Source organism: Toxotes jaculatrix, chromosome 5, assembly GCF_017976425.1.
Source record: "Toxotes jaculatrix isolate fToxJac2 chromosome 5, fToxJac2.pri, whole genome shotgun sequence".
In the NCBI taxonomy this organism is placed as follows: domain Eukaryota; kingdom Metazoa; phylum Chordata; class Actinopteri; family Toxotidae; genus Toxotes; species Toxotes jaculatrix.
Window position 1 is genome coordinate 19127752 of NC_054398.1, and position 22787 is coordinate 19150538.

General features: G+C 37.6%; 1 protein-coding gene across 2 annotated transcripts; it reads right to left on the reverse strand.

Annotated features, from left to right (window-relative positions):
• Positions 1-9416: 9416 nt before the first annotated feature.
• hbp1 (HMG-box transcription factor 1) lies at positions 9417-17395 on the reverse strand. Of its 2 annotated transcripts, XM_041038349.1 has the most exons (11): positions 17336-17395; positions 15831-16000; positions 15549-15729; positions 14956-15076; positions 14690-14804; positions 13912-14030; positions 13341-13497; positions 12934-13078; positions 11751-12038; positions 10544-10685; positions 9417-10403 (listed from the first exon to the last, which is right to left on the reverse strand). In XM_041038349.1, the coding sequence occupies exons 2-11, from the start codon at positions 15901-15903 to the stop codon at positions 10386-10388; spliced, it is 1359 nt and encodes a 452-aa protein (XP_040894283.1). In that variant the 5' UTR covers positions 15904-16000; positions 17336-17395; the 3' UTR covers positions 9417-10385. The 2 variants fall into 2 exon arrangements, with proteins under 2 accessions (XP_040894283.1, XP_040894282.1); XM_041038348.1 differs by lacking the exon at positions 17336-17395 and having other exon boundaries at positions 15831-17323.
• Positions 17396-22787: the final 5392 nt, after the last annotated feature.

The window sequence follows — 22787 nt, forward strand, 5'->3', positions numbered from 1 at the left end:
AATGACGTTTGTGTTTGTGTGTGTGTGTGTGTGTGTGTGTGTGTGTTATGTGTGTTTTTTAGCTCCAAGCCTGCGAATAAAAGCAAATTTTTAGCTTGAATGACTCTGATATCGAGGTCTGTGGCTGCCAGCATCTTGTCTTGAGTGTTTTTTGCCAGAGCAATTTTCTTAAGTTTTAAACCAGTTCCTGCTTCTTTTTTTTCTTTAAGTCTGACCTTTTTCATTAAGGACTGCTTTATAGTCATGTCTTTATGATTGTTCTAAAGAACTGAAACAATGAGCTGAACCGTGTTCATGATAAGTTAATCATCACGTATCACACAAAGAAGTCAAACATTCTCGTCCACTGTACTTGCTGCATTTCTCTGTTTTACATCATAATAAACTGAATATCTTTGGGTTTTGGACAGTTGGTCAGATAGAACAAGCAATTTGAAAATGTCACCTTGGGCTCTGGGAAATTGTGGTGCACATTTTTAACTCTTACTTTTTTTTTTTTTTTGCACTAAACAATTTATTGATTAATCAATTGAAATAATCAAGAGATAATGAAAGTAATTGTTAGTTTTAGCCATAATGTTCAATTTCTTTCATTCAAATAAAGCTAACCTGAGCTAAACCTGAACATCACAACAATATGCAATAAAATACATTCTCAGAAATTAACCTGCTGCATACCTCTCTGACACTGCCTGGGAAAAAATATCAGCATAGTCTGAACATAAGTGGTATTAATATCAGCGCAATAAAATTAGATGGGATCACATTATACAGGTTTTGCTTTTAGTGTGTCCATCCCATATTGTAACCAGTACAATTTGTCACATTAAAGTGACGATTCCCCTCCCTACACCACTGCCGCCATTGCCTGACAAATGGAGTAATAAAATGAAGTGGCTGCTCCAGGTGAAATATTTAATAACCAGGATAGCAAATATTAATGTTTGAAAGTAGAAGTGCGATATCATCAAAAGGTTAGTGTTAGTTTAAGAGGGAGATGACGTTTGAGTGATGATATCTGAGGTCTGCGAAAGCTCTTCCCTGTGTCTGTTTTTACACTGGAGATGGAGAACAGGGCGGATGAAGACCAGACATGCCAGCAGTAACATGCTACTGTGAATCAGTCATGCTTCTACCTCCTTTGGGGCCCATTTTGATGATTGCCTGCAAGGTTCAATCCTTTGTCCTCCATAGAAAAAAATTCAGCATGTTATAATACCCCACTGAGTCTTCTACTTTTCATCTTAAAGTATCAGTCATATTGTGCTAAAATGCAAAGTGATGAAATACAAGTCTAGCTTAGATGTTAAAAGAATAACATCTGACATCTAACATATTTTGGTGCCCATTTTGATGATTGCCTGCAAGGCTCAATTACTTGTTATCCATAAAATTTTTCGCCATGCTATAATACCTGATTGTGTCTCCTCCGTTTCATCTTAAAGTAGCCACTTAGTCAGCATTTGATGTTTCAGCCATATTGTTCTAAAATGCAAAGTGATCAAATACAAATCCAGCTCAGATGGTAAAAGAATAACAATAATGTCATTGTACAAACGGTGGCTGCACAGGACCTTAGCCTTATCAAGGTGAAGGACCATTACACAGACAGCACTGTAGACATGTTCACTGTTATAAGGTTGCATGTATGAGGGCATAAATGTCTCTGAGGTGGTCAAAGCAGCCGCCATGGTATGGATTTCTCATTGAATTAGGCCCTTCTAGAATTAAGCATCCATCCTCACATCTCACAGTGTCTAAGAGATGAGACGAGTATATTGTACTAGCAAAAAGTTATTCCACGTTCTGTGAGAAGTATTGTATATCATAATTTTATTTTACTGTTATATATGAATGTATATTATAATTTAAACTTCTGTAAAACAAACACTGAACTTGACTGGGAATAGTGTCTTCACTACTCAATATCCTTGAGAATCTTTCCCCTACTGCTGCTCTCCTGTAAGACCAGCTCCTTATTTGTTTTACAGTGAAAAATTACAAATGGGGGAAAAAAAACAAAAAACACTTAATTGAGAACAGACTGTAGTCGGTGTTCTGGAGCACCGATGTTGGATTTAATATACACACATGATGGGCAAACCAGATATCAAGGATTTACCCATACCACATGCAGGCTTAGAGCAGCAGCCTATTAGGTTTTCATTGATGTCTCCAAAGATTCAATAAAAGATAAGACGGCGACATCCAAAGCAGTTCTTTCTTCCCTTCTTCTGTCCTTGGCACAGGCTAATTCTCACTCACAGTGGCATATTTACAGTGTGAAGTTGACTGCCAGGTTACAGTGTACACCTTTGGTTTTTGTATTATGTGTGTTTGGGGCCAATGCAAAGCAAAGAAAGTTCATACAGCACTTTGATTTGGTCATCCTGTTTACACTCTGGTAACTGTCTCTGGGTGTATTAGGTAATTGTGAGAAATGGTACAAATCAATGAACAGGATTCCTCTGTGACAATATTGGATTTTGAGGCCTGGTAGTGGTCTACTTTGGTCCAGACTTTTGGTCCAGATTAAAATATCGAAATTATTGGGTGGATTTCTGTAAAATTCTGTACAAACATTCAGTGCCCCCGGAAGATGAATCCTAATCTCTTTGGTGATCCTATGACTTTTTCTCGTACACCACTAGCAGGTTGAAGTTTTCACTTACTCAGTGAAATATCTCCTACACAGACAGACGAACATGGTAAACATTATACCTACTAAAGATCAGCGCTGTAGCATTTTCATTGTGGTCACATTTAGCTCAAAGCACAGCTGTGCCTACATACAGCCTCGCAGAGCTGCTAGCATGGTTTTTGGACGTTTCATAGTGTTGTTATAAAAGTTCTGCATCAACATTGATTCACTGAAATAGTTAAGCTCATTTCATCTCTGGTTATTTTATCCATCAGTTGTTTTTAATTTATCAATAAATAGCTCTATATACATTGATATGATAATATAAAATTATATATATTGCAAAAGAGGACTTTGTTCTTACACTCTACATTTTTAATAGTACGCAGTCGTTGCATGTCTGCAGGAGCATACAAACGAGTGCCAGCAGCTACTACCGTACACACACAGTCATAATCACTGAGAGTCTCTTTTTAATTCATATGGAAATTGCTCAAGTCAGGATTAAGATAATGAAATTAAAAAAGCAAATGTTCAGAAATGGTAATAGGTTTTGGGAGGAGTGTGTAAGGCACCTGGGGGACTTTGTTACCACCAATGTCTGGGTGGGTCAAAGCAATAGTATTGTTAACCTGCATTGTTAACCTTCTTTGAATCTTCCTGCTCTTTCGTTTTAGTTATTTAACACTGTTACACACATCAGCCCTTCTTTGGAGACTAAAATAATTTCCCTCTACACAGTCACAGTCAAATTACAAACTGTCACTGCTTCTCTACAGAGGTCTGCAGTACAGTCAGTTGGTAGCTTGTTAACTAGTCCGTGACCTATTATCATCTCTGTAGTTGTGTGTAACTCTCAAAGCTACGCCCACACCATGATCATAACAGCATGTCATGCCCCCCCCCCCCAGCAGCTTCTGTGCTCCAGTGGATGTCATGTTAGACCTGCTGGCTTCTCTGTTTTGATTAATTAGTGGGCTGCATAATTTCAAATATCTTTATTGTTCTCCTGATACCGCTGCAGCTCACTTCAGGCAAACAACTCAGACTATTCACAAAGGCTCTTGAGTAAATAAGAAGGCAATAACATTAGAGGAGTATGCAGTGGTGAGTTAATGACAACAATCTAATCATCTTTTCATTCACCTTAAAATACATCAACAATCAATATATAATTTACCGTTGTGATCTCACTAACCAGAATTTTATGGCACCCTATAGTAAAAAATGTATTTATTAAACTCCCCTTCACTCAGTATATCACTGGAGCGTAATGTGAGTAGAGTCAGGTGTCTGTCTGCCTCTCTTTCGCTCTATCTGTCATGTCTTGATGTCTCATTAGCAGTGTGCTCCAGGGTTATTGATCTCTGGGAGACGTTAATTACGTTATCAAAGCTTGAGTTGTATCTTTCAATATAGTAAACACAGGAAATGAGGATCTGAGGCTGATTATGTTTACTGTTTTCAGTCATGTTCTGGCTTATGCCTCTGTCTCAACCCTGAGTAGAATTTCTCGGAAAATATTAATCAATTAATGGAGGGCAGTAATAAAAGCTCATTGCATTTCATTTTATTGCCATTTTCACAGAAGTGATAGCTTATTCTTTTCCAGCTTCCTCTCTTTTATTTCCATTATTTTAGGGCAGAGACTAACACTTATCTTCTTTACTGACTTATGTGATGATGATTATTTTTTACGAATAATCATTTAGTCTAGATCCCAATACCCAAACTTGGGGTGGTGATGTTTAAATCACAGAGGGTGTAAAACAGGGTAAAGCAGCACATAAACACATTTGAAAAGCTGGAACCAGCTAACGTTTGGCGTTTTTTTTTATAGCCATGCAAGTGGCATGGCTCTAGGGATGGCTATGTTTATCTGTCAGTTGGTCAGCTGGTCAGTAATCCAGCCACCTATTGAATAAATTGCCATGAAATTTATGACACAAACTGTCTCAACAGCTTTTGGATGGATTGTCATGAAATTTGCTTTCACTCATTTATGTTCCCCTCGGGATGAATTGGGATCCCTTTTCATGACTTTTCATCTGGCACTGTCATCAGGTCAAAAGTTGCCTTTTTCCAATTCTTTGGTTTATGCTTAACTACGATGGTGAGCATTAAAACTGCTGAACATCAGCATGGTAGCACTGTCATGTCATGTTTTATACAGAACCCACTAAAATTGTTGTCAAATGACTCATTAAATGTTCATTGATTAATCCTTTCAGCTGTACTTAATTTGGTATTTAAAAGTTATGTCGCACAGTTGTGACACTCTGTTGGACCACAAAATCAGTCACCTGGGAGGCAACACAGCTCAGACTTAGCTGGCCTTGTGCGTGTCTACATTAACAACTCTTTAATCCAGGGCAGCAGCTACAGTGTGAGCATTAGTGTGGATTAGTATGCCGTGCAGCGGTTGTGTCCTTGCCTTCTCTGGAGCGTTGTTTGACTCTTATGTGATTTCTGTCCCGTTGGCTGTTCTGTTGTTCAGCTGTCAGACCAAAGTGCAAATTCTATCAGCAGGGGTTTATTCAATTCAGTTCTCTGTTGCCTGAAACCTGCGGACCAAGAAAATGGAATGATTTTCCCCCTTTCGCAGTTTTCACACACCATCCAATTAGGGCTCCGAAACACAAGGGAGAGAGCAATAGGCAGACAGAGATGTGGGCAGTATAAAAGGACAAAAGAAGAACAGTAGTGTGACAGGTTATTGAATATAGTTGGAGAAGGAAAGAGACAAAAGAGCAGAGGAATATGGTGCCTACGAAAACCTTTGTACTCTCCTGTATGCGGTGTGTGCGTTGTGAATGTATGCATTGCTCTTGATCACTGTTTGTCAATGGAATTTAAAGGTGTTTTGCTTAAATATGTTTTTTATACTGTGCGGAAAACTATGCAAAATTATATCTGCCAGTACTTGCTAATTGTAGATATCTGCTGTCTGTGTATAGGTCGGCTAGTAAGTAACCAGACATTCCACTATAAAAATGCGAAAGACTCTTTTGAGGCCATTGAGAAACAGCGTTTCCATTACATCATTTATCCACCAATAAACAAACAAAACAAAATTGTTTTCCTGACTGCATCAGAATCTTTGCTGCAGAATTCTCACCAGCAACATCCTGCCACTTAGGAAGGCACTTCGTATTAACAACTCTCAGTGAAGGTTAACTTTCTCTCTGATTGTTGCTCAGTGTCGCCCTCTTGCAGCAGTGATGGGCAGGACCTTAGCGCCCCTGCAGGGGGTTTCAAATCACCGTGTGACTGTTTCTGCTTCACTAACAAAAAGTGACAAGATAACATTTGCCATTCTTTGCTGGCATCTTGCCGGGCTGAACAAAAGTGAAATAATGACAGAGGGTTTTTTTTTAGGTTAAGCACTGAGCAGTTCATCATGCAGCGCTAGCCAAAATCTCAGGGCTCAGCAGCAGGATTATGACTGTATTTTAGGTAAAGTTTGAAAAAAAGAACAAAGCACTGACAGAGACTTGTCATCATAACCGCTGAAGCATTGCATTTTAAACCCAATTAATGAAATTATTGACTTCAGTCACCAAAAGGCCGTTAAAGGCTATCAGGACAGAAGCATCATGGGATTTTTTTTGCGTGCTCCTTGGCCACATACTCTCTACTCTCTACATAGCTCTCTACTAATGTCACAGTATCACTGAGCTGCCTGTGACAGTTGAGAAGAGAAATCAACTTACCTTTTTCACCTACAGTCTTCATCTTAATGTCAGCTCCCTTTTTCTAAATTGACATGAGCATGAACATGTAAAGAGGATCTCTAAATACTTTATGCAACAAATGATCAATAACCTACTAATATACCAGATGTCTACGGTTTTGAAAAGTCTTTAAAAAAACATTGAATTTGGTTTCCTCAATCTTACAGTCCTAGAATATATTAAAAAATCTTTACATAAGTCTTAAATATTTTCTCTTGTAGCGAGTAATGTTTCTATAAGTGTTTGTGGGTTGTCAGGAGACATTATACACCTCTAAACTAAAAGTGGGATTGTTGTGACAGTGGATGGAGCCACAGGAGGCTCTTTAATCCTTTTTGTGGACTTCAAGTCAGAACAATCCGACCTGCGGCGAACACTGTCACTGCTGCTGTCAGAGGACCTCGTCTCACAAAATGAGCAAGTGTCGATTTTAGCAAACGTTTAACGTTTAACTTAAAAGCATTAGAGCTGCCACTAGTTTGTGCTTTTTGGATTAATCTGCCTTTAGTCCGACAAAATGTCACCATGTAGTGAAAAACGAAAACTTCCCACTGCTCAAGGTGATGTCCTCTAATTACTAGATTTGTCCATCAGTCCAAAACTCAGGGATTTCCTTTACTATCACAATCACATATGTCAAAGAAAAACATTTTGCATGTAAAATGACTGAGCAATTAATCGATTATCAAAATAGTCGCTGGTTTATTTTCTTTAGATTGTCTAATCAGTGTATCTCGTAAGAGAATGTATTATTTTCAATAGGTAAATTTATCAGTTCAATTTACTTATTGCTTCTTATTTGGTTGCATTCCTTTAATTAATTATAACATTAGGAATTATTGTTATATACAGCTGGTAAGCATTGAAAACCAATGTGATATAAGAATAAACCGTTCTAGGCAATATTTTCACCATTTATTTGCCCTTATACTTTAATATTTTGGCCATTGTCATCATGAAGTGTATTAAATTACACTGCATATGGTATTTAAAAGATCTTAAAAGTCTTAAAATTAACTTGGCAAAGGCTGCAGAAACCCTGAATATAAAGCTCCAGCTCCCATTTTTTTTGTTTTAACAGATTAAACATAAAAATGTGTAAAAAATTATAAAAATTATGAAAAACGAAGACGTGTCCATAACAAAATGCCTTTTAGAGATGACTGGCAGACACAGGCCAAAACACTTGCTCCAACAAAGACCCAGAGAGTCTGCTGTCTCTCAGTGAATCACTAAACCTAATTGCCCTTAATTAGGAAGCCTTGATTAAGGTGCAGCTTCTGATTTAAGAGGAAGCCAGCAGTGATGATCCCCATCTCAGTTTCTCTCTATTGTAATTGTTCATTTTAGTACTCATTTCTTCTTTAATTGTTCCTGTCAAAGGACCTTATGCATAAATGCAACCCATTTGTGTAAAAATAAGCCTTTCCTGAATGACTTGCAACTCAGTGACCTCCAATGAATTAGAGAATTACTTTATTTTTGAGTCTTCAGTATACAAAAATAGCTAACTAGCTACAGCTTAGATTAAGCATTGTTTCGTATGGTCTAAGTATCTGTATATGTTCTCTACTGATTTGGCTGCGGAAGCATCTTGGTAAGATTTTGAAGCTTAATCTCGGTACAGCATCCATTAAAAATCCAATGTGAGAGGACACAAATGATGTGTGTGCTTTTACAGCGGCGCGCTATGTTGCTTCACACTGTAATGTTCATGGAAAACTCTGCTTCCACATTAAGTGATCAGCCTCTTATGACAGTGACAGGTTGTTTTAATTTACAAAGCTGTGACAAGATTTGAAAAATGCTTTTAATTTCTGATCAAATAGCTACTGTGTTCTGTAGTTTTCCATTTAAAGTTGCAATAGTCTTGAGCCAGAAGCACATCAGACACAACTTTCCATTTCCCCAAATACTCCATAAAGTATTCAAGTCGGATCATTTTGGAGTGGCCTGTTACGGATATGCTATAATTAGATTCCTGTGCTTGAAAGGCTTGCAGGGTGTTGATCATTGTTATTTCATGAGGCATGCAGTGCTATGAATCTCATCCTTTCAGACACACCATTTTCTACTGGCAGACAAGCAAGGCCCTCAAGATATTCATAAACATGAAAATAATAATTTCCCAATGTCCATAAGTCATTTGAGCCATGTTTTTTTTAAACTTACAGTGTGATTTAAAAAAAAAAGCAAATCATTCACCATTTTTTTATATAACTGTACCATGTAATAGTTTCCTAAACCACAGACACAGTATTCATACAGTATATATATGTACATATGTACACCCATCTCTATGTTGACCTTATACTGTCTCTTACAAAAGAGAGGATTGAAATGTTCAATGTTGTATATCGTCATCAAGAAGCAGTCTGTCTTCCACTAAACAAAAATGGAGTGATAGCGCCCTCTGGCTCTGTCGTTACAAATGATGTCTTAAAAACAACTGGTAATAATATTGCACATTATTACCAGTTATTTTTGTAATTTCTTTATCACAGTGCGAGCATCAGGCAGCAAGGCAAATTAAGCAAATCTTTCACATCTAACTACATTACCAGATATTTTCTTCCTCTGAAACATTGTCTCCATTTAAGAGCTTATGATAATGTGTTCTTTCATTTTCATTGTCTTTCAGATCCTTTTTCATCACCAGAGGAAGAGGCCGGGTTCCGGTGAGTATAAGATTCAGTTAAAACCTTTAACGTTGTCCTCATTCAATCCCTACAGTACAATTGCTACTTAGGAGGCTTTGTTAGCATCTGTGCATAATGATTTTGATGTTGCAGACCAGCAGAGAAACAGAAGAATAAAACACACTTTAACTGTGTCGTTACCTGGAAACAACAAGCTTTACTGGTTGGACGTTTGATCAGTGGGTATCGAGAGCTCTTAAAGCTTCAGACAGAATTTGCCTGGCTCAGTGTGTCGGTTAAGGACGCACTTGTTCATGGGAGGAAGCTGATAATCATTCAAAAATAAAGGGCAGGCAAAAATATTAGCATATATTCAAACACAAAGCCAAGCATCCCCACAGGTCGTGATTACAGTTTATGAAAAAGAACCAAACACTTGAATAAGATGCAAGTTTAAAAAAAATTATTTATAATATGATACAAGGATATTTTGTGCAAGAGGTTGTTGGGGCTGTGAAACCTGTACATTATGAACAAAGCACTTAAAACTCATTAGCAACCTGAAAGCAGAACATGGCTACTGAGCCATGATTGTGTCAAACGGCTTACTATCAAGATACTAGCTGTTTTTATACAAATGGTTTCCACCAGTATACAATGGCTGTATAGGATTAGATTACATATTTATATAAAGTGCAAAAGAAATAAACACTTACAGTGAAGGCCTGAAGTGCTCTGTGTCTGAGTGTAAACCCACCACCACATGCTGAAAGCCTTCTCATCATATGGCCAGGTGGTTGAGCAAAGACAATCTGAAGACTTGGCAGGGCAGTATCACTAACTGTTGGCCACAGTTCAGCTGCAGAATATATACTGTATTATAAAATGTATGAAAGGGTTACCAATCTGTGCAATATATTGAATCTTACAAATATAATCAGTATGAACAGTTGTGAAAAGTTACCTAAAACTCCCCTTTTTACAATTATAAATAGACACTTGTTGTTTACTGCTCCTTCTACACTGAAGCATAGCACCACAGGCTCTCATTTTTTTTTCAACTTTGAATATGAAATATCCTGAAATAAATGAGAGGATTCATTCCTATTTCAGGGGAATAAGACATCTTTGACATTAAAGATATAAGAAAATATATATGCACTGTTAGTCACTAGATTACATGTTTTGTTTATAGTTTGTAATTCTGGTTTCTTTCTATAATGTTTCAAGGTTATAAAAAGGAAGTGAATTCAGCATCACAGTTGAGTCTCAAGAATACAGGAGAGCAAAGAGGCTTCAAGCGGTCCATCAGACTCTGTCCAGCACCTCTCCATGCCAAAACATCAGCAGCTGGGGATTCTGGCGGATTATCTAGGTCTGCTGGGAACCCTGTTGCAAGACAACATGCAAAGTAGGTGTCAGCAGGATGGACACATGATTGAAACAAAAGTGGAGTAAATATAAGTCAGCATGCTTTCAGGAAATGTCAGTGTAACGAAAAAAGTTTTGTGACTTTTTCTGTGACTTACTGAGTTGGTTCTTTTGCGTTTCCAGCAGTCTGGATTGAGTCTTTTCTGCTCCTCAGCCAGAGCTTTGGCCTCCATGGTGTACATCCTCCTCTCCTCACTCTTCATCTTCTTCCATTTGTCACCCAGGATGACGCTAATGGCTCTGGAGTAAAAGGTTAGACACAGAAGATGAAGGACTCACATTTTTCAAATTTTTGTCTTAACAGAATTTGTCTTACTTTTTTCCTTTTTGTCCAGGGAATATGAACAAAGCATACACACACGTTTACCAAATTGGTCCAGCTCTGGTTTGGATATATGATGGGTTCTTAAATAGTGTTTCTTAAAGGAGCACTATTTAAGAACCCATGAGCTACTCATTCAGTTTTGCCACCACTCTTTCACAGCTGATCCAGGTATCAGAGGTTTACTTCACTAACCAATACTAAAATAACTGCAGAACTGAGAGCATGACCCAGAGTGCCCATGCTCAAATTTTTTTCCCTGTGCAAGTTACTTGATCCTCACCCTTGGGGTCTCAGAGGTTCATGAGGCATTCTCTTTGTGTTAAACTACAAAGCTTCACATATAACCTCATAGACTTTTAATCTGTAGCTCTGGGTTTGAAAGCTCTAACCCAAACCTCTCTGTAACTTTCAATAAAGAGTATGCCTCTTAGTTTTTCAGTTCAGTACCCACTGTAGCACCTCCACTCTAATTCTCCAACAATACCATTGCTTCATAATCCAAAATCACACGTCACACAATGAGTGAGAAAGTCACTATGCTGTAAAGGTCATATAAAATATAAAAAAAATATAAAGTATAAAATACTGCTCCACGAATTTTACTCCCTCTATCATTCACTTCAATTAAGGCCCATGTGATGGACACAGTCAAACGTGCCTTTCTAAAACTGTACAAGAAACTGTGAAGAAACAAGCCAGAATAATGGTGTTTCTATTTTCTATCTATTTATCCACTGTTTGGATTTTAATAGAAGTGGATGGGAGACAGAGAAAATATTTGTGACGTGACCATACACTATGTGTGGGGCAGTTTTATTTAATGGAAGGCTAATGTTAGTAAGTCTTAATGTTAGATCAATGTTGAAATGTTACATAGTGATTCAAACATTAACCTAAATTAGCAGTTCTGCTTTACAAGAAGCGTACCATACATATGATAGTGTGAGTAAGTGCACAGGATCTTATTGATTTTTGCCTACCTGTTGTCCTTCCCAGGATACATCTGTGTGTACTCCACTCTGTACTTCTTGGCAAAGAGCATGAAGGCATTCATTGGCCGCTTGCATTTTGTAGGCGTGGCACTGCTGGCTGTCCCTGAGGTGTGGCTCCTGTTTGATTTGCTACTTGAGGATTGTGGGGAGCTGGAGCACTCAAGTTTATCACAGTCTGGACTGACAGCACCCCCACTGGACAGAGAGGTCCTGCGCTGACGAGCCATGCTGCTAAGAACATACACTGCAGAAGAATCTAATGGGGTGAAATCATAACTGTGGGACAGGAAAGAAAACAGACATAAACGCGTCAATTGCCTCTCACATTTACTACACTTCAGATTTTTTTGTAGTGTGTGTACATGTGATGTTTGTTCCCAAAAGTATCTAAAAATGTCACCTTGCCAAAATTCTGCTGCACTGCAACGCACACTTTTTAATTTTCATTTGTTTTGCTGTAAAAAAGTCTTAAATCTAATACTGTACACGTAAACCATTGTAGATATGCTATAGAATGAATAAATGCAGTAACATCTTTGTAAAACTGTAGGAGCCATCATGTAAGTTTCCTCCATATTCATGTGCTTGGTTTGTGGGCGTACCTGTTGTGCCTTGTAGATACATATTTCTAACTCTTGTTTTTGTTTATTTCAAGTTCTTTAGCTAAAAGATTTCCTGGTTCTATACTTTGTAAAAGATGATAAAGATGATTAGAAAAGAAAATGTGCATTTAGTGAACTGTACAAGAAAGCTGCAAGCTAAGGATGTGGATTATACAACTGCATCTTTGAGGAATGTGTATGTGTACTTGCATGTCTATCTTTGTGAGGACTAGTTTGAGTTGTAGACTTTACAACATTGTGGTGGGTCCTTGCTTTCTGACACACCTTCTAAACGTTGTTTGAGGGTTAAGACTTGGTTTTAGGGTTCAGGTTAAAATTGGGTTAGGGTGAGGGTTGGTGTAAGACATTTAGATGTGATGGTTATGGGGAAGGGGCTAGGGAATGCATTATGCTAACTGGTGTCCTCACAAAGATAGAAATACAAGTTTGTGTGTGTGTGTGCATCAACATAATATACATAACATTCAACATAATTCTTCAAACAGGTTGAAGAAGGTTGAAGGTTGATACAAAGCTCTCTTTGATTTCCCTTATTTAGAAGAGTGTACCTTCTGAAAGTGTCAAAGACGACAGAGTCATCACAGTTAATGGCATCTGGGTGGTTTGGTGGCAGGCACACATCCCCAAGCTGCATCTCATAGCAAGGGATCCCATGGTGCACCACAGTAAGGCTTGGATAAAAGGAAGACCACCCTGAAAAAGACAGATGGTAAATTATAGACAACTTTGCTCCTAAAGCTCTTTGCATTTGGCAAATATTATTTAGTCAGTGGAGGCTTCTGTTTGCAATGACTGATTTCACATACTGCTCTAAAATCTGTTTTTCTCCTGCCATCAAAGCTGACCTTTATCTCATGTTCTTGTTGAAAACACATGAAATATTAACCTGTTGTCTATTTGCAGTTTAGCCGCAGTATATCTGTATATACTGCTGAACAGGAAATAGTTATTTTACCTTTGTTTTTGACAAAAAATGGGTGATCTAGTCGGCATTCAGCTGTTAAAAGACTGTCATCAGGTGAGCCAGGGTCGAAGGTCAGTTTAAGAACTGCTTGGCCAAAAGACACTGTCTCTTCATGGCTCACCAGCTTCAGCCCCTCTGAACCGAACCTCTGTTAATGAAGCAAAAGACCAATAAGAGAAGTCTTTACTCACCCGCAGACTGGGCCATCTGAAGCCAACACTGAAGAAAGTTAAACTAAAATTTGGTGCCTGATTATCTGAAAAGTTCAAAAGGTTCCTCTTGTGAAAAATGACGTCACCACCAAAATCAGCAAGAATGTGTTTCAAGAATCATTCATGCAATCATTTACTTACTGTACTTTCACTGTTGGCATGTCTGCCATCTGGTGGCCATTCCAAGCCATTGAAATATACAGTATACAGACAACCAGAATCCGTCACTGATGCAGTCAGCAATTCAGCAATACTAAACATAAGGTGTACATTGCTGGAAGGTTTCCCAGAGCATAGCAAACCGTTATGAAATATTTGTAAGACATACAAGTTACTATTTGTTGCCTAACCTTGACGGAGGAGGAGGATGGCATCATGGTTTCATCATCTGAGTCATCATCTGAATCCCCAAGTTCATCAGCCTCCTGCCACTCAACATTAGGACCTCGATGGAAGCGCAGGCGAGTTCCTGCAAATCAAGGCAAGAATGCAACATACTGAAAAAGCAGATGTGTGTTGATACCAATAAGAGAATGGTAGAAAATGGGTGCAGTGTTGCGGTTTGGACACCAGAGGCCAGGATTTCTTTTGAAAAGTTTGTGAGTTATGCTCATCCTGGTTCAGGAAATTGTGCCGGGAGTATCCTTTCAAAAAAGTGTAAACAAAAGACTGGTGCCAACACCTCCTATCCAAGACAGTCTTAATTGCATGTCTGGTTGTCATCAGCAGAGTTTAAGGCCACAGCAGTTAAAGGCCCAATCAGTACGTTTTTGACCATTACAGATGAATTCTACCGACTAACACAACTAACAGTTTGACTTGCAGATAAAAAAGTAAAATTAGGTTTTTCTCCTGATCATGTTTGAAAAAAAATGTTTGTTTGCACTGACCGATTTATGAAAACATTAATGAAGGATGAAGGAATGTTTGCACTAGACTGTGGGTTGTGCCTTTAAGCTATGAGGCATACTTGACTTTTTTTTTCCTTTCAAGAAATTCTTCTTTTCAGGCATGCTGAAAAAAGAAGCTAACAGTTAACTTTGGCATGTGTGAATAAGGTGAGGTTTAAGTGTGTGCATGTGTACTAGTGGGTGCATCTGCTGTATACATGAGTGTGTATGTGTGTACCTTTAAGGAAGCAATGCCAGGCTGTGGAGGGCCAGGAGTGAGACCATGCCATGTCCTCATCATCAGAAAAGGATGAAGACATTGAGAAAACTCCAGACTCTGATTCACTGCTGGCCTGTCGTAAATATTTAAAAAAAAAACATTTTGCAATGACATGAGTATAATAAACAATTTGCATGTCGTAAAGAAATTACTTGGAAATACTCATTGCTTCTACAGGAATGGATAGTTCTTATTTTTTTCAGAGGCTGGAGGTGAAAGGTTACCCTGACACGCCTGCGCTCCCTGAGGTGGCCTCTGGACGGGTTGGGTGCACTACTGGCTAATGGGGGCCGGGCGTAGGAATGTAAACTATTGCTGTTGCCAAAGATGTGGACTGGAGATGATCTGAAAAATGGCAATGGTAAGAATATATATAGTCAGTTACTGTGTCATGCTCACAGAAATGCCCCCCCCCCCCCCCCCCCCCCCCCCCACACACACACACAGACTTACAAGACCAAAAACAATATTGTTGCGGTGGTGACACATTTGTCAGACATGAGATATATATTATATCAATATTTCTAATCTATATGCACCTGAATGTAATCCTGTAACAAGATTAGATAGTCAGACTTGTAGTGAGATGATTGTATGATATTCTGGTCATAAAAATGTAAACATAATGTGCCATTCATAAATTTCAGGGGACATTTCATACAATACTTTGTTATGTGGTTAACCCTGCTTTGTACAATACCCCCCAGGTATACTGGTGTGTTATTACGTGCATTGTCAACTTTTCTTTGTGTTTATGTCAAGTGTATGCAGTCATTAGACTTAGCTGATTTTCATGCTGCTACATATTTGTACAAACCTCTTATGTGGGGCATCCTTCAGCAAGGGGCTCTGAGGACTGGTGGCAATGTTGGCCAGCTCAGCAAGCCAGTTGGTGCTGGGGGAGCAGCTGAGCTCCTGGTGAGACACTCCTGCTCCAACCTGAAATAACCCTGGAGACCTCTGGTCCTCCTCCACCTCTTGCAGCTCTGGCATGTCATCTAAAAAGAGATCAACAGTAATATTCATAATAAACATGAGGAAAAAGCTCACTTTGCTTAAATGTAGAGTGTAGTGACTTCGTGCTGGTGTAGCATTTTACCATAATCCATGTGGCACCCAGGTGAGGAAGGCAGGTCTTCGTTACACTTGAGTGGATCAAAAGACTCGTCCATTTCCACAACTGTTCAGCTGTTTCCTCTTATTATTATTTTTTTAAACTGGCTACACGTCAGTTTACTCAGTTTCCATCATCATATTCTGCCACATCAGCTGGTTTTAGGCAAAACCAAAAGACAAAATTAGAGCTTTCACAAACAAAGTGAAACTGCACCAGTTATATATACAAAGCTGTTTCAATCAGACTTATACAATACTCACGCAAAATTAATGAAAATGGAGTCTTTGTAATTGCATACATAAGTCTGAATGTTAGCATGTGGGTTTCTGATAGTAATATGGTTTCAGTGAAGCACGATGAAAGGATCCATAGAATTGAAAAAAACATTAACATGATAGATATTCGCTGTCAAAGATTTCTAATGACAGTAAACAAAAACAATATCTCATGCTGCACGTAATCATTGCAAGAAATGTCATGTATTACATGAATATAATGGAAAAGGCAGGCAGCCTTTAGGGAATCCTTTGTCTCTGAATCGACACAGTAAACCTCTGTGACTGGTCATGTGACCCGCTGCGTGGTGGCCTTGTTTATAAACTTAAAAGGATTTGGCGCATGCGTACCAGAGCTCATTCATTCATAACTGCGTAGCAAAAGTGATAAATAAAAGAAATTCGGCTTGAAAAGTGGCGTGTAAAGGCTCGAAAACACGAAGCTGACAAATAAATATGAAAGAAAATCAATGACAGGGTTAAACATTTGACGCTTATTTGAAAATTATTTGGTATTTGAAGACATGCAAAGTAAAAGAAAAACGGTTGAAAATATAAAAGACGCCGTGGGCATCAAATGCATCAGTTTAAAAGGAAGAACTTAACGGTCATTTGTGTTCTGACAATCGATCAACAGCCGCTGCACGGTCGGACAAACCGTCGATTCGACTTCGTAAACGCGGATGTACTCGCAACGCGGCGCTGATAAAACGTTTCGAAAGCATTATCGAGTCCGAAAAGTCAGTCTGAAGCCCAGGCCTGCTGTTTTCCCACTCCTCCAAAGCAGCAGCAGTGTCCTCGGCTCAAACCCAGGGGCTGTCGGGTCTAACACTGTAAACAAAAGAATGTCAACAAGTTGAGGCATGACGCAACCTCTCTGCCCCGTAGAAAATGAATGACACGAAACCCCCCAGAAGCCTTTTAACCACATTTCCCAGCAAATCAGACCAGATTTTGCCGACTGAATGACTTGTTTTAGCGTACAAAACTCCTGTCGGATGGGTTTGTTATCACCAAAACAACAAGCGTCACAGCGAAGAAAAAAAAACACATAGCCCAGCGCAACCTGTGATTCGACATCAAATAAACGACTGACAGCCCTACTAAAACGTCGTATTTAAATTGCGAGGACACGGATCACACAACGCTCAAGTTAAAAATTAGTTTGAACCTTTTATTTCTTCGAAAAAAAGTAGACAACTTCCCACTTACCAGACCTGTCGCCATCAAGAAACTCTGGCATTCACTCGAGGGGTGGGAATGAATGTTTCCAGAGAAATCATTCTATTGGTGAATAATAACATCAATGACAAGAATCCGGGCATTCTATTGGTCGATACTGTTGAGAAAAACATAGAAGGCGGGACATGGTTTGTTTATCATCATATCATTGGATGAAAGTACATGCCTGTTACTGCCCAGTAACAGCTGATTGGTAATAACAGGAACAATACATGGCTATTTTTTATCTGCAGTGTTGCAACTACAGCAAAAAAAAGTACTTGCACACATTGCTTTCTAGATTATTTTTAGGGCCCGAGCACGAAAACTCTTGCGAGTGGATAGATGTATTTGTGGCTGTATCTCCCTCATACTTCATCCAATGTGGATCAAACTTTACAGTCACGATGATCTTCACACTCATTTATATGCTCATTTGATGATACACTCATAACGCCCCCTGCTGGGAGGGGGGAAATGTCTTTTCTGTTGCTGTATGCTGCTGTGCTTCTCTGAAAGAAGAGCAGGAGAGAAGGGAGAGGACATAGGAGGACTCTTGTGCTTTGCTGCGGCTCCCGCCGGTCGCAAGGGGTGCAAGGGCCCGCTCATCGCTGCTTGCAGCTTTAATTTTTCTTCCGCTGCTTTGTTGGCTAATTTGACCCCCTGAACATGCTCAAAAAGTCACCAAACTTTGCCCAAAATTGTGAAAATATTCACCTTAAGACCTACAGACTTGAAAATCGGTACACAGATGCATCACATCGAGACAAGAAAAAAAGCCTCTTGGAGAAAAATTCCACAATGTACAAGAAGTCGACCATTTTGGAAAGACTGCACCATTTTGCCTTTCGCACTCGCCGTACTCGACGAACTCCTCCTAGGGGAATTGTCCGATTGCGCTGAATTTTGGTCAGATTGCTCAGAAGACATTTGGGACAAAAAGTTATCAAATGTTTTGATGTGGGTTTCACGGTCTGCCCGTGGCGCCGCCATGAAAATGACCCTTCGCCAACACACAGGAAATGGATGTATTTGTGGCTGTATCTCAAACATACTTCATACATGAAGTATTCTGAACAGATTGATATGCTAATATGATTATATCATCACAGGGCCACCTAATGGCAGTGGTTCATTTTTTTCTTTAATTAACTCCTCCTAGGGGGATCATCGGATGGAGCTGAAATCTTGTTCTTAAGACACTAATCCTGTCCAAATGTGATCAAAAGCTTTTCTCTAAGTTACACAATGTGGGCGGAGCACCACCGCAAACTCACCCTCCGATTTGTGAAAATTAGGATTTGGGGTTTTTCCCACTTATCATCCATTCTGGCTAATATTCCGCCTTGAAACCTATAATCCCCTACAAGTCTTGCCACAGGGCACCGTTTTAGCACAATTGGGCGTGGTCATTCAGCTCAGCAACGCCCCCTGGAATGTGAACTCAGCCTCTGTGAGGCCTACAGACATGAAATTTGGTGCACAGATTGATAATCAATACAATCAATACATCAATCAATAATCAATACAAGTAAAAAAGTCTCTTCAAGGAAAATTCTATGATGTACAGGAAGTTCGCCATTTTGGAAAAATACCGCCATTTGGAGTTTCGGACTGGCTGTACTTTAATGAACTTGTCCTAGGGGATTGGTCCGATCGGCCTGAAATTTTGTCTGTTGAATCTTAAGGCATAAAGGACAAAAAGTTATCAAAAGTTTTGGTGTGGGTTACACGGTCTACCTGTGGCGCTGCCACGAACTTGAACCTTCGCCTACACACAGGAAATGGATATAATTGTGGCGGTATCTCCCAAATACTTCATCCAATGTGGATGAAAAAAATCAAGCATGAACCACGTGATTCTGAACAGATTGACATGCTAATATGATGATACAGTCATAGTGCCACCTACTGGCTGTATGCATTATTTTTAGCCCTATTTTCCAATTTCCTCACATTGTATTTTAGTGAAGTTCTCTTAGGGACATAATCTGATACATTTGAAATGTTGTCTCATGGTTCAAAAGACATTGATGTGTAAAAGTTATCAAAAACTTTTATCAAAGTTACATGGTGTGTCCATGGCATATTTTGACGCCTTACGGCCATATGACATGTTTTATGACATTTTGAGGTCTTACAAAAAAATTACTTTTTTTTTGGCATTTTTTGACGTCTTACGGCCTTATGACGTTTTTTATGTCATTTTGATGTCTTACAAAAAAATGACTTTTTTTGGCATTTATTGACGCCTTACTATACTATGAGGTTTTTTATGACATTTTGAGGTCCAAAAATTTTTTGACTTTTTTTGGCCGATTTTGACGCCTTACTATACTATGACGTTTTTTATGACATTTTGAGGTCAAAAAAATTTTTGACTTTTTTTGGCCGAAAAAAAAACGCCATACTATACTATGACGTTTTTTATGACATTTTGAGGTCAAAAAAATTTTTGACTTTTTTTGGCCGATTTTGACGCCTTACTATACTATGACGTTTTTTATGACATTTTGAGGTCAAAAATTTTTTTGATTTTTTTTGACGCCTTACTATACTATGACGTTTTTTATGACATTTTGAGGTCAAAAAAATTTTTGACTTTTTTTGGCCGATTTTGACGCCTTACTATACTATGACGTTTTTTATGACATTTTGAGGTCAAAAAAAATTTTGACTTTTTTTGGCCGAAAAAAACGCCTTACTATACTATGAGGTTTTTTATGACATTTTGAGGTCAAAAAAATTTTTGACTTTTTTTGGCCGATTTTGACGCCTTACTATACTATGAGGTTTTTTATGACATTTTGAGGTCAAAAAAATTTTTGACCTTTTTTGGCCGATTTTGACGCCTTACTATACTATGACGTTTTTTATGACATTTTGAGGTCAAAAAAATTTTTGACTTTTTTTGGCCGATTTTGACGCCTTACTATACTATGACGTTTTTTATGACATTTTGAGGTCAAAAAAATTTTTGACCTTTTTTGGCCGATTTTGACGCCTTACTATACTATGACGTTTTTTATGACATTTTGAGGTCAAAAAAAATTTTGACTTTTTTTGGCCGAAAAAAACGCCTTACTATACTATGAGGTTTTTTATGACATTTTGAGGTCAAAAAATTTTTTGACTTTTTTTGACGCCTTACTATACTATGATGTTTTTTATGACATTTTGAGGTCAAAAATTTTTTTGACTTTTTTTGGCCGATTTTGACGCCTTACTATACTATGATGTTTTTTTATGACATTTTGAGGTCAAAAATTTTTTTGACTTTTTTTGGCCGATTTTGACGCCTTACTATACTATGAGGTTTTTTATGACATTTTGAGGTCAAAAAAATTTTTGACTTTTTTTGGCCGAAAAAAACGCCTTACTATACTATGACGTTTTTTATGACATTTTGAGGTCAAAAAATTTTTTGACTTTTTTTGACGCCTTACTATACTATGAGGTTTTTTATGACATTTTGAGGTCAAAAAATTTTTTGACTTTTTTTGACGCCTTACTATACTATGAGGGTTTTTATGACATTTTGAGGTCAAAAAAATTTTTGACCTTTTTTGGCCGATTTTGACGCCTTACTATACTATGACGTTTTTTATGACATTTTGAGGTCAAAAAAAATTTTGACTTTTTTTGGCCGAAAAAAACGCCTTACTATACTATGACGTTTTTTATGACATTTTGAGGTCAAAAATTTTTTTGACTTTTTTTGGCCGATTTTGACGCCTTACTATACTATGACGTTTTTTATGACATTTTGAGGTCAAAAAAAATTTTGACTTTTTTTGGCCGAAAAAAACGCCTTACTATACTATGAGGTTTTTTATGACATTTTGAGGTCAAAAAAAATTTTGACTTTTTTTGGCCGAAAAGAACGCCTTACTATACTATGACGTTTTTTATGACATTTTGAGGTCAAAAAAAATTTTGACTTTTTTTGGCCGATTTTGACGCCTTACTATACTATGACGTTTTTTATGACATTTTGAGGTCAAAAATTTTTTTGACTTTTTTTGGCCGATTTTGACGCCTTACTATACTATGACATTTTTTATGACATTTTGAGGTCAAAAAAAATTTTGACTTTTTTTGGCCGAAAAAAACGCCTTACTATACTATGACGTTTTTTATGACATTTTGAGGTCAAAAAAAATTTTGACTTTTTTTGGCCGAAAAAAACGCCTTACTATACTATGACGTTTTTTATGACATTTTGAGGTCAAAAAAATTTTTGACTTTTTTTGGCCGATTTTGACGCCTTACTATACTATGAGGTTTTTTATGACATTTTGAGGTCAAAAAAATTTTTGACCTTTTTTGGCCGATTTTGACGCCTTACTATACTATGACGTTTTTTATGACATTTTGAGGTCAAAAAAATTTTTGACTTTTTTTGGCCGATTTTGACGCCTTACTATACTATGACGTTTTTTATGACATTTTGAGGTCAAAAAAAATTTTGACTTTTTTTGGCCGAAAAAAACGCCTTACTATACTATGACGTTTTTTATGACATTTTGAGGACAAAAAATTTTTTGACTTTTTTTGACGCCTTACTATACTATGATGTTTTTTATGACATTTTGAGGTCAAAAAATTTTTTGACTTTTTTTGGCCGATTTTGACGCCTTACTATACTATGATGTTTTTTTATGACATTTTGAGGTCAAAAATTTTTTTGACTTTTTTTGGCCGATTTTGACGCCTTACTATACTATGAGGTTTTTTATGACATTTTGAGGTCAAAAAAATTTTTGACTTTTTTTGGCCGAAAAAAACGCCTTACTATACTATGACGTTTTTTATGACATTTTGAGGTCAAAAAATTTTTTGACTTTTTTTGACGCCTTACTATACTATGAGGTTTTTTATGACATTTTGAGGTCAAAAAATTTTTTTAACTTTTTTTGACGCCTTACTATACTATGAGGTTTTTTATGACATTTTGAGGTCAAAAAAATTTTTGACCTTTTTTGGCCGATTTTGACGCCTTACTATACTATGACGTTTTTTATGACATTTTGAGGTCAAAAAAAATTTTGACTTTTTTTGGCCGAAAAAAACGCCTTACTATACTATGACGTTTTTTATGACATTTTGAGGTCAAAAAAATTTTTGACTTTTTTTGGCCGATTTTGACGCCTTACTATACTATGAGGTTTTTTTATGACATTTTGAGGTCAAAAAAATTTTTGACCTTTTTTGGCCGATTTTGACGCCTTACTATACTATGACGTTTTTTATGACATTTTGAGGTCAAAAAATTTTTTGACTTTTTTTGGCCGATTTTGTACGCCTTACTATACTATGATGTTTTTTTATGACATTTTGAGGTCAAAAATTTTTTTTGACTTTTTTTGGCCGATTTTGACGCCTTACTATACTATGAGGTTTTTTATGACATTTTGAGGTCAAAAAAATTTTTGACTTTTTT

Coding starts and splice junctions, on each gene's coding strand:
- hbp1 (XM_041038349.1), bottom strand. CDS start 15,903: ATGGACGAGTCTTTTGATCCACTCAAGTGTAACGAAGACCTGCCTTCC. Junction 14,805..14,955: donor GGGAGCGCAGGCGTGTCAGG/GTAACCTTTCAC, acceptor TATTTACGACAG/GCCAGCAGTGAATCAGAGTC. Junction 13,079..13,340: donor ATTTTTTGTCAAAAACAAAG/GTAAAATAACTA, acceptor TGTCTTTTTCAG/GGTGGTCTTCCTTTTATCCA.